We start from the raw sequence: 16,797 nt of genomic DNA, 5'->3' as shown, positions 1-16,797 counted from the left end.
CATGGTTTTTGTTAGTGGTGGTGAGTTTTGTTTTTGAATTTTTAATCTAAGCAGATGTTTGATGGATAATTTCCCATTCTAATCAACATATTTAAAACTGAGGCCATTGGGAATAGAATGCAAATGGATACAAAAAATAGCAATAAACCACCACTTCAAAGCATCAACTGGAAAAAATATCTTTTGACATAAAAAAGAGAAATTTGGGTCTGGATTAGAATGCACAGCAAAATATTACCTGTCTACATAAGGTATCACATAAGGGCAGGAATCACAAAAACTTTATAGGAAAGAATAAAAATTTCCAAACTGGAAAATAAAATGTGGCTAAAGGAATTAGGAAATCACACAAGAGAAGAATTCTAGGACACAGTTATTAAAATAGTGCCAAATTATTCAGAGAAGTAAAGGAGTTTGAGGACCTAGCAAATGTCATCAGATTCAGCATTTAAGATGTCACTAGAGCAGTTTCAGTAGAGTGGGGAAAGCAAAAGTTGGATAGCAAAGGAATAAGAAATCAGTGAGGAAGACCTGAGCAGATTTAAATTCCAACTGTTGGTATAACTTTTTAAAAGATAGTGAAAATATCAAAACGTACATGAATCAAGTTTTAATGTATTATATGACGGGTGGATGAGGCTGTCCATTGTACCATTTCTTTCTTTGAATTCTCAGGCATGGTTTGGCAGTGCAAGAACTCTGTAACATTAACAAATTTGATAAAAAGTAAATATATGAAAAAGAAAAAGAAATCAGTGAGTAGCAAGGATGTAAACACACTGCAGGCAGGCTATCCTTCTGAAACCTCAGGAGGCAAAATGATAAAAGATCTTCAAGTGAAGGGGATCATGACAAAGTCAAGAGAAGGTTCTGTTTGGTAACCTTGTGCTGGGTACTGCGACACAAAGATGTATAACATGCCCCCATCCTCCAGAATCTCATAGTCTAGAGAGAAGCAGGTGCAAATAGGTAATCATAATTCATCAGCAATAGAGATCTGCACAGAGAATTATGGGAAAACAAGGGAGGCTCCTCCAGCCCAGTCCAGAAGGGCAAGAAGATGCTCCCTAGAGGGTGGTGGCTGAACAAAGTATTAAAGAACAAGTAGTTGTCAAGCCAGAGGGGAAGGGCAGTCCCATCAGACTGGGCGTCACAAGCAAATGCACGAACAGTTAGCATGCTGTGGGGTAAAGTCCAAGGTTGGGAGTGGCAAGGATACTGCCGTTTCCCAGTAAATTAGTGGATGATATCATCCACCAGGAAAACACCAAGGGTGATAGCTGGCAAGGTGTACAAGGGAAAACGCAGAAAAGCAAGGTGCCCAAAACTTTACTGAATAAGTGACCATGGGCTGCAGACAAGAGACATCATCAGGGCTCCAACAGACTGAAAGAACAGGGAGACTGAAGGTCTAGAGATCCCAGTAGGGTGAGAGAGACAGAATGTACAAGGCAAGGAACTAGAAGGGCGTATTCCAAGTGGAAGAGTCTGGATTCTGGGTTCCTGGAAGTGCCACCAGGGTGGCAGGAACAGTCTCTGGAGCAGAAGAGGCACAGAAGCCTTGAAGCCACCATGGGACAAGGTGAGGTAGTTGGGACAATGCTCCAAGTGAACACAGGAAGATTGTAAACCAGAACCTGCTGTTACTACCAAAGGTGGAGAGAACAGGAATGATACAGTCATGAACCCTGGAATCTAGCCCTGACTTTACAGCCTTGGGCAAGTCACATACCTCTCTCTGGTCTCCCTTTCTGAGTCTTGACTAAATGGTCATTTAGATTCCTAAAATTATATTGGGCAGCTTTCCCATATGGAAATGATAGCATTAAGGCTGGGAAGAAGATGTTCATAAATTTCATAGAACTGTCTTTATTATATTTCCAATCAGAATTCACAAATGTTATAATAGTAACTTTATTTTGTATAGGACCTTAAAATTTACAAAGCTTTTTACATCTATTCTCTGATATAATACTAACCAACACCCTGTGAGAACTCTGTAATTTCTATGTTATAAATGAAGAAATAGAGATTCCACGAGGCTGAAGCAATTGCAACTTTGGAATGGTAAAGCAAATCTTTTTCTCCTAAAATAGAGATTCTATTTGGCACACTTCATTGAGATACATTGAGATAACCCATGACTTACTAACATTTGAGTTTTGAAAATTCAATCCTTCAGCAAGTAGGAAAGTGTCCGCTATTGTACTAAATCTAGAAATGTCATTCCAGGCATCCAACAGATTACCTGATCACAGAAACGAACCGAGGGGACTAGACTAAACTTTCCTAAGGCTGAAAGAAAGCTTTGTAAATGAAAGAAAATCAAAACGAGTTTTTACATATACTTACCCATATTGTATAGTATAGAATATGGTAGAAAAAAGTAGTCTTAATTCAATCCATCTACTCTTGTGCAATTGCTATTAAGTAGAACACGGAGTCAGACCAGTGATTTTATTTTCCTATAAATGCACTTTCTCTTTGGTCACTCCACATAGTACTCAGTTCCCATATCATTAATACCCAGTTCATACCAACTACATACCAACATGACTAATTAGGAAAGCAAAGAAATTCCCTGGTCCTCAAAACAAAGAGATAAACTTCAATTATTTATTAATTATCCTTTCCTTGCTAACTCAGCCATTAAAAGTTCTTTTATATAAAAAGGATATTATTTACTTCCTTGGTGATTGCAAAAATCTCTATTTTATTTTCTAAATTACTGTCAGTTGCTTCTTTTCTGAAAAACAGATCTGGTTTAGTTAAAGGCATTTACATATATCTTTTCAAGCTACACAACTTTATAAGTTAACTGCTAGAAAAGATGAGTGCAATAGATTTTATGTTATCTGATTACTGACTAAAAAGATCTCTCTTTGTTATCATTCCATGACCAGTTAGCACTTTGGGATCAACTGGCAAAAGTTTGTAAATTCATAAATACATAATATATTCTATAGGAGACTCTCCATCAGACTGCCTTGTATACCTAAGTTCAATAAATACCAATCAGATCAAAAGATAATCATTTAGCAGTTAATATGTACAAGGCACTGTACTATGTAACACTAGTAACATTTTACCTAGCAGAAAGAATAAAACACCTGAGTGTTATAATTTAGTAGTTATCGTTAAAAACCTGCTCTGTAGTATTTTGCCCTTCAAACTGAAATATTTAAGATCTTCATTTAGAAATTGGAAGAAGGCCGGGCGCGGTGGCTCACGCCTGTAATCCTAGCACTCTGGGAGGCCGAGGTGGGCGGATCGTTTGAGCTCAGGAGTTCGAGACCAGCCTGAGCAAGAGCGAGACCCCACCTCTACTAAAAATAGAAAGAAATTATATGGACAGCCAAAAATATATATAGAAAAAATTAGCCGGGTATGGTGGCGCATGCCTGTAGTCCCAGCTACTCGGGAGGCTGAGACAGGAGGATCGCTTGAGCTCAGGAGTTTGAGGTTGCTGTGAGCTAGGCTGACGCCACGGCACTCACTCTAGCCTGGGCAACAGAGTGAGACTCTGTCTCAAAAAAAAAAAAAAAAAAAGAAAAGAAATTGGAAGAAAAAGATAGATAAATATTGCTTTCTGTGTGATGAAGTAAGTTTACCAAAACTAGGCCTATAGATGGCACTCTTCCTCATATGCTTAAAGAGAAAAAAAAAAAAAGCTAACTGCCAAAATCCACATATAAATACAGAAAATGAAACTAGATCGCCATGTAAAATCAAAAATATAGATGAATACTAAATATATGACCTGAATTCTGCCATGTCACCTAAAGTCAATGCCCTATCACTGCTGGCTCATCAATTTCACTTGGCTGTTAACTGTACAGAGATAATATTCAAGAAATATGCAAAAATTTCAATCTTGACCAGACAGACAATAGTCATGCCCCAGAGCTCCAGCCCTGATGAGCCCCTTCATTACTGGTAACAGTGTCTACAAGTGAATCTGAAAGTTTCAGAAAAATTATCCTAGCAGGGAATTTGATAGAGACTCATTAACAATAACCTAAAAGAACTTGTGCTTTTTCTTTCTCAGATCACTATTCCAATGACTTCATTCAGCTCACATTGCAATTCATACTGAGAAATGAAAGAGGTTAACATGTCCTTTGTGGTGTCATCGGGAGGATCAATTTCAACTTCTAGGTGAACTACTCAAATTTTCAAAGATCGAGACTACCTGACTAAAGTGTTTGTATCCCTGTAATATTCTGAAACGTTTTAATTTAAAATTAAAAAAAAAAACAAAAACAAAGACTACCTGACTAAGCAGTGTGTGCACAACAATCCCACTGGGCAGATCACGTGGTTCAAACGTTTTAATACCAAAATATAAACATCACTATAATACTCACTTTTAGTTTCTTGTTTAGTTTACAGCAATATCTGTACACCATTGCCAAATTCAGAGGTCCAAAATCTGCATAGAAACTAAGATATAAGAAAACAAACAAAAAATGTAATATTTAGTAGAATTATCAGTGACATCAAAGCTCATTTTTATTTTCAATAAATTTGCAATCAAATTCCAATTATCTTCAGAGAAACAAGGATCATTATATAACTAATCTGATTTATGGTAATCCAAATAACTAATGTTTTCACCCCACTAATGTCCTCTAGCTACTCTAGCTAGTCTCTTAACAGGGAACTAGTTGGACAGTTTTGAGTTTGACCTTCTTTTATCTCCCTGATAGGCCATTTAAGTATTATAAAAGTACCAAAAAGCAGGCAAGGAAAGAACCAACATGAATATAATGTGGACATGGCCTATACCACCTGCTTCTATTTCTTTATCACCTGCTTAGTCATAAACTTAGCTGGTGTACTCTGGGTTCCAATTCCAACTATTCCACTCAAAGCTAGCTCTCAATTCTCAAGAATCTTAAATCCAGTGGTCTTTATTCAGCTTTCATTCTCCTTGAAGTTTCTGTATTATAAGACATACTGGCTCCTCCCCCTCTCTCCACCTCTTTGCCTTTCCTGGATACAGTCATCAATCTGCAGATCTGCTCACTTATCCACTGCCATGAATTTAACTGACAACCCTACAGAAAAGGGGTATCTCCACTTAAAGCCAGCAGCAGTCTCCCCCATCTTCAGATAACTGCTGGACCCACCACCCACAGGCCCTTTTATCACCTGAACTCAAAATGTCTAAAATTCAACCCAGTTTTCCTTCGAATCAGGCCCCCAGACTAAAAAATATTTTGCTTCTTCCAGTCACTCAGGTACGAAACCTCTCAATCACAACAGGCCAACAAAAAAAATACCTGATTCTTATATATCAAATAAGCTACTACTCCAATTCATCCCTCCCTTTCCCGTTCCCACTTCATCAATGGAAGTCCAGATCTTCATCTCACACCTATACTGTTTAAATTCTCTCTCTCTTTCCTAGTCCTCCTGTGTTCCACAATAGAGATTCATCTTCATAAAATCTCACTTCTCATATATCCTCCCACTATTCGAAATTGTTTAATGGCTCCTTACTGTCTTCAGAATAATTCTTTGGCCCAACAAGCAAAGCCTTACACATTTCCCTTGCCTCCTGGCTGACCTTATCTTCTAACAGGTCCCATATGAAATCTTCACTCCCAAATACTCCACGCATGTTCTTTTCTTTTTCTTGTTCTTTCTTGAGACAGGGTCTCTTTCAGTCACCCAGGCTATCTATAGTGGTGGCACAATCATAGCTCACAGCAACCTCCAACTTCTGGGCTCAAGCGATCCTCCTGCCTCAGCCTCCCATGTAGCTGGGAATACAGGCATGTGCCACCATGCCCAGCTAATTCAGCTAATTTTTCTATTTTTTGAAGAGACAGGATCTCGCTCTTGCTTAGGCTGATCTCGAACTCCTGGCCCCAAGTGATCCTCCTGCCTCGGCCTCCCAAAGTGCTAGGATTACAGGTGTTAGCCAGTGTGACGAGCCTACACATATTCTTAATCCAAGCCTCTGCTCACATCGGTCTCCTTGCCTAGAGTACCCTCCTTTTCTGATTCTGCTACACTCTAGCTTCCTCAAAATCCAGTTCAAATCCTACCTTCTCCAGGAAGCCCTTCCAGTCACTCTTAGGGAACACTAACTACCTTCCTCTCAAAGTTCTCAAAACTTGCCCTCTGAATCACTCTTCTGATCTACTACACATGCTACTGCATGTTGTAAATTATTTCAAGTGTAGATTCTACTTGCTCAACTCTGTCAGGGACCATACCATATACCTACACTTAGAAGAATGCCCTACACATAACATAAAAAACTTCAAGAAATAAGTATTCGTATGAATAGTTTGCTCATTAATGCTCTAAATTCAATTTAGCCTAGACAACAAGTTTACTAGATACCAACAAGTTTCCAAAAATCCAACCCCTTTATTTTGAGGAAGTCATTTGATTTAATTTTTTTCTGCCACCCAGACTATCACAACCATATCATTACGTTACATGAAATCTGCCATTAGCCACTTGCCTTATATAAATAAAGTATACTGAACTTATATATTTTATCCATGTTAACCAACTTGGTACTATTTTGGAATTTATATTCCAGGTAGCACCAAAATTAGCTGTCTTTGTACATAGGCTTCATGAGAAGAACACAGAGATGCCAAAGAAGAAAACCTACAATGATTTGAAATAAAAGTTCTTGCATAGAGAGTGGAATAATGGACAATGGAGACTCAGAAGCGGGGGGCGGGGGGGAGGCGCATTGGATAATCAGAAATTACTTAATGGGTACAATGTACTTTATTTGGGTGATGGATACTGTAAAAGCCCTGACTTGACCCCTACTACACAAATCTGTAACAAAATTGTACTTGTACCCCATAAATTTACATAAATTTAAAACAAAAAATAAAAGGCAAAGAAAAAAGAAATAAAAGTTCTTGATTTATTTCTAAAGTTCCCAGTGTGGTGCTGTGCTATATATATAAACAAAATACCCATGAATCCAAAATGAGCTATACCTATAACTTAGTTACTGACCAGTCCAAGACCAATCAACAAGAACTCACTCTAAAAAAACCAAAATGAAAAGAATACAGGATCTCTCCCTCTCGTGGGACCTCCCTATTCCCTGAGACACAATACTGAAAGCAGACAAAATTAAAAACCTTTTAAGTGTTCACGTGAAAGGAAGAGTCATACGTTGTGCACTTTAAATCAAAAGCTAAAAATGATTAAGCTTCGTGAGGACGGCAAGAAAGGCGAAAAGCTAGGCCTCTTGCACCAAACAGCCAAGCTGTGAATGCAAAGAAAAGGTTCTTGAAAAAAATTAAGAGTGCTACTCTGGTGAACACATGAATAAGAAAGCGAAATAGCCTTATTGCTGATAGGGAAAAAGTTTTAGTGATCAGGATAGAAAATCAAGCCAGCCACAACATTCACTTAAGCCAAAACCTAATCCAGAGCAAGGCTCTAACTCTCTCAATTCTATAAGAAGGCTGAGAGAGGTGAGGAAGCTGCAGACAAAAAGTTTTAAGCTAGCACAGATTGGCTCCTTAGGTTTAAGATTTACAGCAGAAGGTCAAAATATCAACATTAGCGGGAGTTTGGAAGAAGTTGATTCCAACTCTCATGGAGGACTTTGAAGGGTTCAAGACTTCAGTGGACGAAGTCATTGTAGATGTGGTAGAAATAGCAAAAGAACTAGAATTAGAAGTGGAGCCTGAAGATACGACTGAATTGCAGCAATCTCATGATAAAACTTGAATGGATGAGGAGTTGCTCCTTATAGATGAGCTAAGAAAGTGGTTTCTGGAGATGGAATCTAATCCTGGTGAAGAAACTGTGAACCTTGCTGAAATGACAACAAAAGATTTAGAATATTACATAAACTTAGTTGATAAAGCAGCAGCTGAGTTTGAGAAGACTGACTCTAATTTTGACAGTTCTACTGTAGGTAGAATGTTATCAAATAGCATCGCATGCTACAGAGAAATCTTTCAAGAAAGGAAGAGTCAAATGATGTGGCAAACTTCATTGCTGTCTTATTTTTAAAAATTTCCATAGGCACCACAACCTTCAGCAACCACTACCCCTCGGTCAGCAACCCTCACATTGAGGCAAGACCCTCCACTAGCAAAAATATTATAACTCATTTAAGGCTCAGATGATCATTAGCATTTTTTAGCAATAAAGTATTTTTAATTAAGGTATGTACATTGATTTTTTAGACATGATGCTATTGCATACTTAATAGACTACAGTACAGTGTAAACATAACTTTTATATGTCCTGGGAAACCAAAAGATTCATGTGACTGGCTTTATTGCAATATTCACTCTGCTGCAGTGGTCTGGAACCAAACCTGCAACATCTCCGAGGCATGCCTGTATGCAAATATGCATCTGCCAGAATTGATTAAGGCAATCCTGTTTCTGTAACAGAGATGTCCTTGTCCTTGGGTTAACGGAAGCAAGACTTTTGACTAACATACCTTGTTTTTTCTACTTGAACATGAATATTGACACCAGTGGAATTTGAAGTTAAATTTGGAATTTTTAGTTATGGTTACTTAAGCTTTTTAAGCTCACTTTGAACAAATTGCAGGAAAGCACAAAGAATTCAAGTCATGTAATTCCAGCTTCAAACTAACCATTACAATCCAACTTCAATCTCAAATTCAAAGCTACACAGTTTCTAATAATAAGGCTGGAAGAGTCGCTTATACTTTTGGAAGCAATCTGGTTAACAGATGATCCTATTTCACCAAACACCAGGAAAATATTAATAAATTCATATATCCAATAACACAGGAAAAAGTAAATCAAACACAGACCTCATCCTTAAGTTGATCTGTACTCTCCAACATGTTAGCCACTAGCCATGGCTATTTAAATTTAAATTAATTAAAGTTATATAAATTAAAAATTCTCCTGTCACTTGAAATGTGTTCAAAAGCCACATGTGGCTAATGGCTACAAAATTGGACAATGTTCTGTGCTGATGGACAAGACTGATCAAAATGAAAAGATAGGCCGGGCGCGGTGGCTCACGCCTGTAATCCTAGCACTCTGGGAGGCCGAGGCGGGTGGATTGCTCAAGGTCAGGAGTTCGAGACCAGCCTGAGCGAGACCCCGTCTCTACTAAAAAATAGAAAGACATTATATGGACAACTAAAAATCTATATAGAAAAAAATTAGCCGGGCATAGTGGCGCATGCCTGTAGTCCCAGCTACTCGGGAGGCTGAGGCAGTAGGATCGCTTAAGCCGAGGAGTCTGAGGTTGCTGTGAGCTAAGCTGACGCCACGGCACTCACTCTAGCCTGGGCAACAAAGTGAGACTCTGTCTCAACAAAAAAAAAAAAAAAAAAAAAAAAAAAAAAAAAGATAAAATAAGAATAAAAATAACTATAAATGACTGGAGAAACTGACAAGTACCATGAATAAGGTATAGATAAAATATTTGAAGACAATTAATATCCTTTCCCTTCAAGGGCCCATGTATTTCCTGACAGTGAGATTAGGTCTTGGTAATTTTTATACCCTTTTATTCAAGGGGGTCGTATTTCCAAAAAGCTAGTGTGGGAACTAAACCAGGGGAGGATGGAAAAATAGGAGCTGTAGTTCCCTCCTTTTTTCTCTGTCCCTCAAAAAGACAAGTTGCTACAAAAGCAGGTTGCATCCAAAGATAGCTGCAATGAAGAAGATATGCCTTTCTTAGCCATAGCCAGGTTAAAGGTGGAGAAAAAACAAGCAATCTTAACACAGAGGACTTCTTACCCCACAATATCTTGAAACTTAGCCTTTATATCCCACAAAATGAAGAACAGCCTTCAAGCCACACTAAGAAATTCAGTCAAAAACTTTGCACAGCCAGAAGCAATTTAAAACAAGTCTTCAAGAGTCAGAATTGTCACAGGCAAATATAAAGGCAACAAACTCTACCTTCAAGTCATTTGATATATCCTTTCCTTAAGCTTATGTTTATAAGAATATTAAAATAATATAGTTTTACATAGATATAGCTTTCTAAGTAGCTAAATACATTTCTGAAAATGTCAGGATCATTGAAAAAAATAGTCATAGTTGCTCACACCATGCTGGTTATCAATAACTCTGGTATAATAAAATGTCATGAATAAGGAAGACACCTTCCCACGACATGCTTCTTTTTAAGAATCTTCTTCACCAGAGATGAAGAAAAATGGAAACACATTTATAATCATTAGCTAGATGGAAATATCAAAATGAAAATCAGTTTATAATCAATTGAAATAAGTCAAATGTGCTAGGAAGTATAAAATACATATTTGGGCAACTTGGAACAAAGGCAGGAAAATGAGAGTTGGGCTCAGGGTAAAAGAGCAGAAATGGGAAGTCATCAACTAGCGGGGAGAAATGGCAAAGATAAGCCCATTAGAGGCTCTGTGAATAAATTTGAGTGCTGAATGGGCTCCTAAGCTTGAAGTTAATAACACTGGACAGTGTCTCTCCATTGTGGCAATTCCTAGGAAAAGACTTCCAGAGCCACAGCCAGACTAGAGCCCCCACTTTGTCTTTGCAGAAAGGAAGAGTATTCTGGTCTCATTTGGGCAGGGAAAAGGTTGGATATATTATTACTTCAGAGTATCCTCAGTTTCATCTCCAAACGAGTGAATGAATGAGCAAATGAGTCTCTCTCTCCACCGATTTGCAAATTTCCTCTAGCAAGGCTGGAAAATTATGGGTCAATAACTAAAATGAAACTCATGAATTATTAAGCGAAAACCAGTCAATCTTTTCTTCAGGACGTGTAAATAGCTGAAATCAAATTCCTTCCTGTTTTGACAAGAAAGAAATTAAAAGAATTGGAGCATTTGGAGTCCTACAAGTAGAGGAGGGGAATGGGGAGGAAGGCGGGTCATCTCCTTATGGGCAGAACAAAGAAATGGGAGCCCAAAGATCAGGGCAAATGTTCACAGGGGTCACCCACTACTCACAAATGCTGATCCTATAGATTTCAAGGGAAATAGAAGCTGGGGCTAGAAGCCTCTTTGTCATACTCAGCATGTCTATCTCACAAGATTTATGAAGTTTATGATGTACTATCATTTTATCTTTGGTTTTTCTTTTTTTTTTTTTTTAAGACAGGGTCTCGCTCTGTCACTCAGCTAGAGTGCAGTGGTATCATCATAGCTCACTGGGACCTCAAACTCCTGGACTCAAGAGATCCTCCAGCCTCAGCCTTCCAAGTAGCTAGGACCACAGTTGTGTGCCACCATACCCGGCTACCTTTTTTTTTTTTTTTTTTTTAAGAGATGGGGTTTCACTATGTTGCTCAGACTGGTCCTGAATTCCTGGCTCAAGCAATCCTCCCATACAAGTGTGAGCCACCGTGCCTGGCCTATCTTTGGTTTTTCTAATAACTATAATATAAGTGAGTCCATTCCCAGAAGAACCATTGTTTGAAGCACTGTTCTACCTTATTCTACATATTAGAAGCTTCATGTGAAAATTTTCAACTCCTGAGCAAAAAGATAAGCTACATTCCAAGCATTACCCATTCACTCAACAAAATTTATAACTATCTCATCTGAGCAAGGTACTACAAGTTAGCATATTAATCAAAGAGTGTTTACAAAACAAAAAAACTCCCCCAAAATTTAACTGCTTTGAAAATAGGATGAAAAACTTCTTTAAGGTCATTTTAAGGAAGACCAATCTTTTAATTTTGTTTATCAGCATTGCTGATATTTTTTGTCTACTTATCTACTTATTCACACGAAGCCTGCTGACCACCAGTCCCCCTGCCACCTGCTGAGAGGACAAGTAAAGACATTATTACAGTGTGATAAATGTTAAGATAGCAGTGACAGCACAGTGAGATTATATATGTGTGTGGCATGTATAAAAGCTTGGTGAAATTAATCAGCACTGCTGCTGGGCTAGACACACCACCTGATATTTTCCCTGTCACTAGAATATTAGCAGCCCTCCAGTCAGACGATCAAGTTCCTGTACATGGCTGAAACGCATAATGATCTCATTTCTAAAAGGCCCTAACTGCTGAGTGAATCCTAACCTAAGGCACGGGCACAAGTCTGAGTTCTTGCTCAAGCCCTTACAGCGTAACTGCCTACAGTCACACGGATGCCGACTTCCTGGGGAAGCGCAGCTGCACATTGAGCAAGCTTCCCACGCACACAGCAGTCTGACCTAGAACGAAACACCACAGGGAGCCAAGAGGTTTCAGTCCCGGTCTGGTCACTCAATGGCCCTATTCTGGTGTCTCAGCCTCTCTGGGACTCCACATCCTCATCTATCAATGAAGCCAGTGAATTAGATGGCTTCTAAAGTGCTTTCCACCTATCACATCATAGCATATATCACAATTCTGGCTATTACATATACACAATACAGAGTCTATGACTACAGTTATCCTTACTGGGCAAACCCCGCCAATGGTTCGAATGTTTCTCAAGGGCTGCTTGCCCTGCTGGATGCGCTGTGTCCTCTCAGTGTGTTGGGTCTGTGTCCAGAAGGCATTTCCCTCAGAGTGTCTCCTCAGGGAAGGAGAAGTCACAACTTTCTTCATGACATTCACTCTGCTTCTGTTCTCCCACAGAATAGAAAGCAGCTTCATATATTAGGAACCTTGATATCATTATTATCTACTTATCTGTATAAACTTTGACATTTGTTGAGATCATAAAGGAAGGAGAAAACCCCAATACCAACTCTCACTCCTGTCCTTAGATGCATTGTCCAGGTTTCTGGGAAAGGCCGGGTATGCAACATGAGAGTGTGAGGAACCCTCCTTCTCCACTTGGTACCTTCTTAACCCAAGTCAAGTAGCAGGGTCAGGCAAAGCTTCAGCGGCTGCTCCTGTAAAATGGTTGAATGCTGCCACTGTGCCTTAAAGCCAAACAACACATCCCATGGAACCAACGAACCTTCCAGAATCAGGATCTGTAATTCTGTGACTTCCCTCTTTGCAGAGAGTTAATTAATGAAAACCCCCTTAGAGACTCAGATTAATGGAAACGAAAGGAGATGTCTTCAGGAATGCACTGGCAAGATTAAAATTCACTCCCACACAGAAGCATTCTCAAGCAGTGTCAATTAACCCCATTATTCAACAACTGGTACTGAAGACAAGAGGGTTATGCAGGCAGTGGACGAGTAGCTTTGGTAGAAAACAGAATGATGACTGATCCCCACATTTACAAAGTGGCTGAGGCTCTGAAAGGAAAATAATTACTCTAAAACTTGTGGTGATGATCACACTACCTCTCTAAGCTCTTGGAATTAAAACCAAAACCCTTAACCTTGCCTGCGAGGCCCCAGTGGCACAGCCCCTACCTATCTCTCTTTGGGGCCTTTTTTTGCACTATTCCCCCGATTTTGTTAGTAGTAAGCTCCAACCACAGGATTTCTTTTAGTTCCTGCCACCCTCTGGGGCCTAGTTAACATTTGCTCATCCTTAGGTCTCAGCCCCAGTCACACCGCTTCAGGGAATCCTCCCCTTGACCCACACCCCTCCCCACACTCCTCCCACAGGGCCCGTTGTCACGTGCTTTCAAAGAACTGTGGGTCCTTCAGAGCACTCACAGATAATCTTAATGTCTGAACATTTGATTTATATCATTGCTACCGCCCACTAGACTACAAGCACCTTGAGAACAGGGCTGAGTTAAAATAGACTCACTATTGTTTCCCTAGCACCTGGCACAGAGATGACTGAGCAAATAAACAAAAGATTGTGATGTGGTTGGTTCACCTGCAAAAATACTTCCTTCTTCCATCCTAATCCTCCTAAACTGTATGCCAGGTTAAATGTAGGGAGAGATATCATATGTCACATCTTACAAGCTTTGGGTACAAAATAAGACTAAATAGACAAAATTGACAAAAATGACCTCAGAAGGACGGGACAATAAGGGGACTGAGAGTGGCAAGGTCCTCTGCCCCTCTCCAAGCACGGAAAGGTTAGGTGCATCCCTGCAGCCTTCACCTGACAGCCACATCTTTATTACTGGAATGTTCCAAATGTGGCCTGCTCCAGAAGTAACCCCAATCTGAAAATACTCACCCCAACTATTCGTCACCCAACTCCTGTTTTCTTAGGAGCCCCTTCAATTGTGTCTGAGAGTCTTATCAAGTTAAAATCAGCTGAAGCCTTTACTCTGGGGTTTTCTAGAGCTGCAGGCAATCTGTGCTAGGGCACTGTGGAAGGAAGCACATCTAACACTAGTGAGGGGTCTAGCAGAACTGGGAAGGCACCACAGTATTGTACAAGCCCACCATTCACAGCTTCCTAGAAGACACCTTTTTAAACGTTTTTCTTTGTCTCACACTTACAAAAAAAAAAATAGAAAAGTTTTAACATTTCAGATTACTATATTAATTCCATACATCCTTAAAAGGAAGGAAAATCTATAGAATAAGAAATCAGTTATACAAGGATCCCCGATTCAGAAATCTCACCAATCTGGAATATAAGTGAGATCCCGAGTAAGACAAAAACAAAGTCGTATTGTTTCTTCTGAATCCTGCCACAAACCCATGCCCTTTAGCTATGTTTATAAAGGAGTCACAGTCTCACATAGAGTCTATTTAGTCTTATTTTGTACCAAATCCTAGTAAAATGTGAAATCTGGTTTCCATGCCCACAGTATATTAGGCTCATCAGCAGACCATAGGGAAGAGGCAGCCACTAGTGACTGGTACATTGACAGCAATGTCAAAAGCTAACCCCACAGCAAGCAGCACCTAGAAAGTATTCAACTCACAGTAGCAGGTCATCAATAAAAAATGACTGAATAAATTAAAACCACTAAAAGACACAAGATGTTTAGCAAACAGGGGCCATTTGACAAATGAGCAAAGAACCCTCTATTCCTTAGGAGCCCCTAAAACTATCCCCGAATTACAGTGAAACCGTTCAACCAATGTATTCATAATGGTAGAATCTGAGTACTATAGAAAAAAAGGAAATCATGAGCAGTAAATTCTTTCAAGAAGGCAGAAATGTAGATTCATTTTACAAAGGTTCCACAAATTATTCAAAGTATAAAACTTTTTTGATTTTCCAAGATGTATTAATAATTGTCCAATTCTCTGTAGAAGTTGCTTCACTGAAATGTCACGTCCCAGACAGATGAAACTGAATAAATGCCTTACTAAAGTACATCAATCATGGTGACTAAATTTGAAATAAACCACTCTTTCTGGTTCTCAAAAGAAATTTAAATTTTATAACAAAATTAGTCCAAACTGGCAAATTCTTCAATTTATCACTAGGATATGAACATTTTTAAGACCAAAATATTAAATTAATTAATTAATAAAGGAAAAATCTTATTCAAAAACTATAGTTCACACAACTACTTCTTATAAAGGAATTCACTGTCAACCACAAATAATTGTGATCATTTACCAGATGTTTCCACATTGTCAAGGACTGGGAATACTACATACTTTCAATAAATGGAGCAGTATTTTTGATGGCTCTCATTCAACATATCATTCTTTGGTGGTCCCAGAAGTATTCGGTTGACTAATAAAACCAACATTTTATTTTTAGGTAAATTGAAACTGAAGCTTTAAAGAAAATTTGAAGAAACAATGAATTCCACAATTAAGTATAGAAAACCCAACTCAAATCACAAGGCCAGAAAGGAACTTGAGATCAGCTCTCACTCACCTCTCCCGATTTTTAAATAATATCTAAATATCCAGGACAGGCATTGTCTATTTTCTGCTTAAAGATCACAAAAACTCCATCATAATGACCCCCCTTTTTACTTTCTATCTCCCATCCCCAAAACAAAAGTAAACAGCAAAAAGACAGTTCCTCTTTCTAATTTACATACTTCATCTTAAAATTATCATTTTCTCCCATTCACCCAAGCCAGAAATTTTGAATTCACCTTCAATTCCTCCTCCCCATCCTCATCTGGACAATCCCAAATCCAGTCAATCCATCCCTTCTAGCCTCTCCATGTGGCCTTTCTGTTCCCCGTTCTACAACCCTAATCTAATCCTGCCATGGCCTACCTCCCACGACCCCCACCTCCCAGCCAGGGGGTACTCGTCCTAAAGTAGAGCCTAAAGTAGATCAGTCTCTCTGCCATTCATAAACAAGCAGAACTGACATCCAAATGGCTTTCCACAATCCAGTCCCCACCTAAGTGTCCAGCCTCACCTGTGACTGCTCGCCATTCAAATATTACACCTCATCTAACAGAATCTGGCAGTTCACAAACACCTCTTATGCCTTTTCTCAGGACTCTGCAGAAAATTTCTTCTTTCCTTCCTTCCTCATTCACTCACTCATTCATTCATTCAACTAACATTTCTTGAACCCCATCTCTATGCCAGGCACTGTGCTAGGTGTAGGGATATACTGGTGAGCAAAAACAGGTAGTACTGGTCCTCACAGAGATCATATGCTCTTACACGCCCTTCAAAAGCTAGTTCAAACAACACGCTATGAAGTCTGTATCACCCTGGGCAGTAATAAGTTCTTCCTACCTTGGGCTCCTAACATATACATTTGCAACTCTGGTCATATATTGCCCTGCACTATATTTGTTTCCACTTCCTTCCTTACATATGTGCATGTATCTCCACTGCATTAGTACAGCACTATGCATCAAAATCTATCTCACCTAAATGTTAGGTTCTTGTATAGCAATTTTCATCCACTTACAAGCTTTAAGTTATGCTTTTCACTTCCCATAAAAATTCCAGTCCTTTTTTTTTTTTAAAGCACAAAGGTATATTGAGCTGTGGCTAAGTAAAAGTCATTTACTTTCGGCTTGGGAATGTGTTTATGAACTTACAAATGAGAACATCT

At 39.0% G+C, this 16,797-nt stretch overlaps 1 protein-coding gene across 4 annotated transcripts in view; it reads right to left on the bottom strand.

Moving 5' to 3' along the window:
• CDC14A (cell division cycle 14A) overlaps positions 1 to 16,797 on the bottom strand; it is a 169,242-nt gene that overhangs the window by 135,811 nt on the left and 16,634 nt on the right. For all 4 annotated transcript variants that reach the window (XM_069478288.1, XM_069478290.1, XM_069478289.1 and 1 more), the window contains exon 3: positions 4,368 to 4,443. In XM_069478288.1, coding sequence (XP_069334389.1) covers positions 4,368 to 4,443 — 76 coding nt within the window. The remainder of the gene's footprint in view (positions 1 to 4,367; positions 4,444 to 16,797) is intronic.

Source organism: Eulemur rufifrons, chromosome 8, assembly GCF_041146395.1.
Source record: "Eulemur rufifrons isolate Redbay chromosome 8, OSU_ERuf_1, whole genome shotgun sequence".
Lineage (NCBI taxonomy): Eukaryota > Metazoa > Chordata > Mammalia > Primates > Lemuridae > Eulemur > Eulemur rufifrons.
This window is presented reverse-complemented; position numbering and strand designations above follow the sequence as displayed.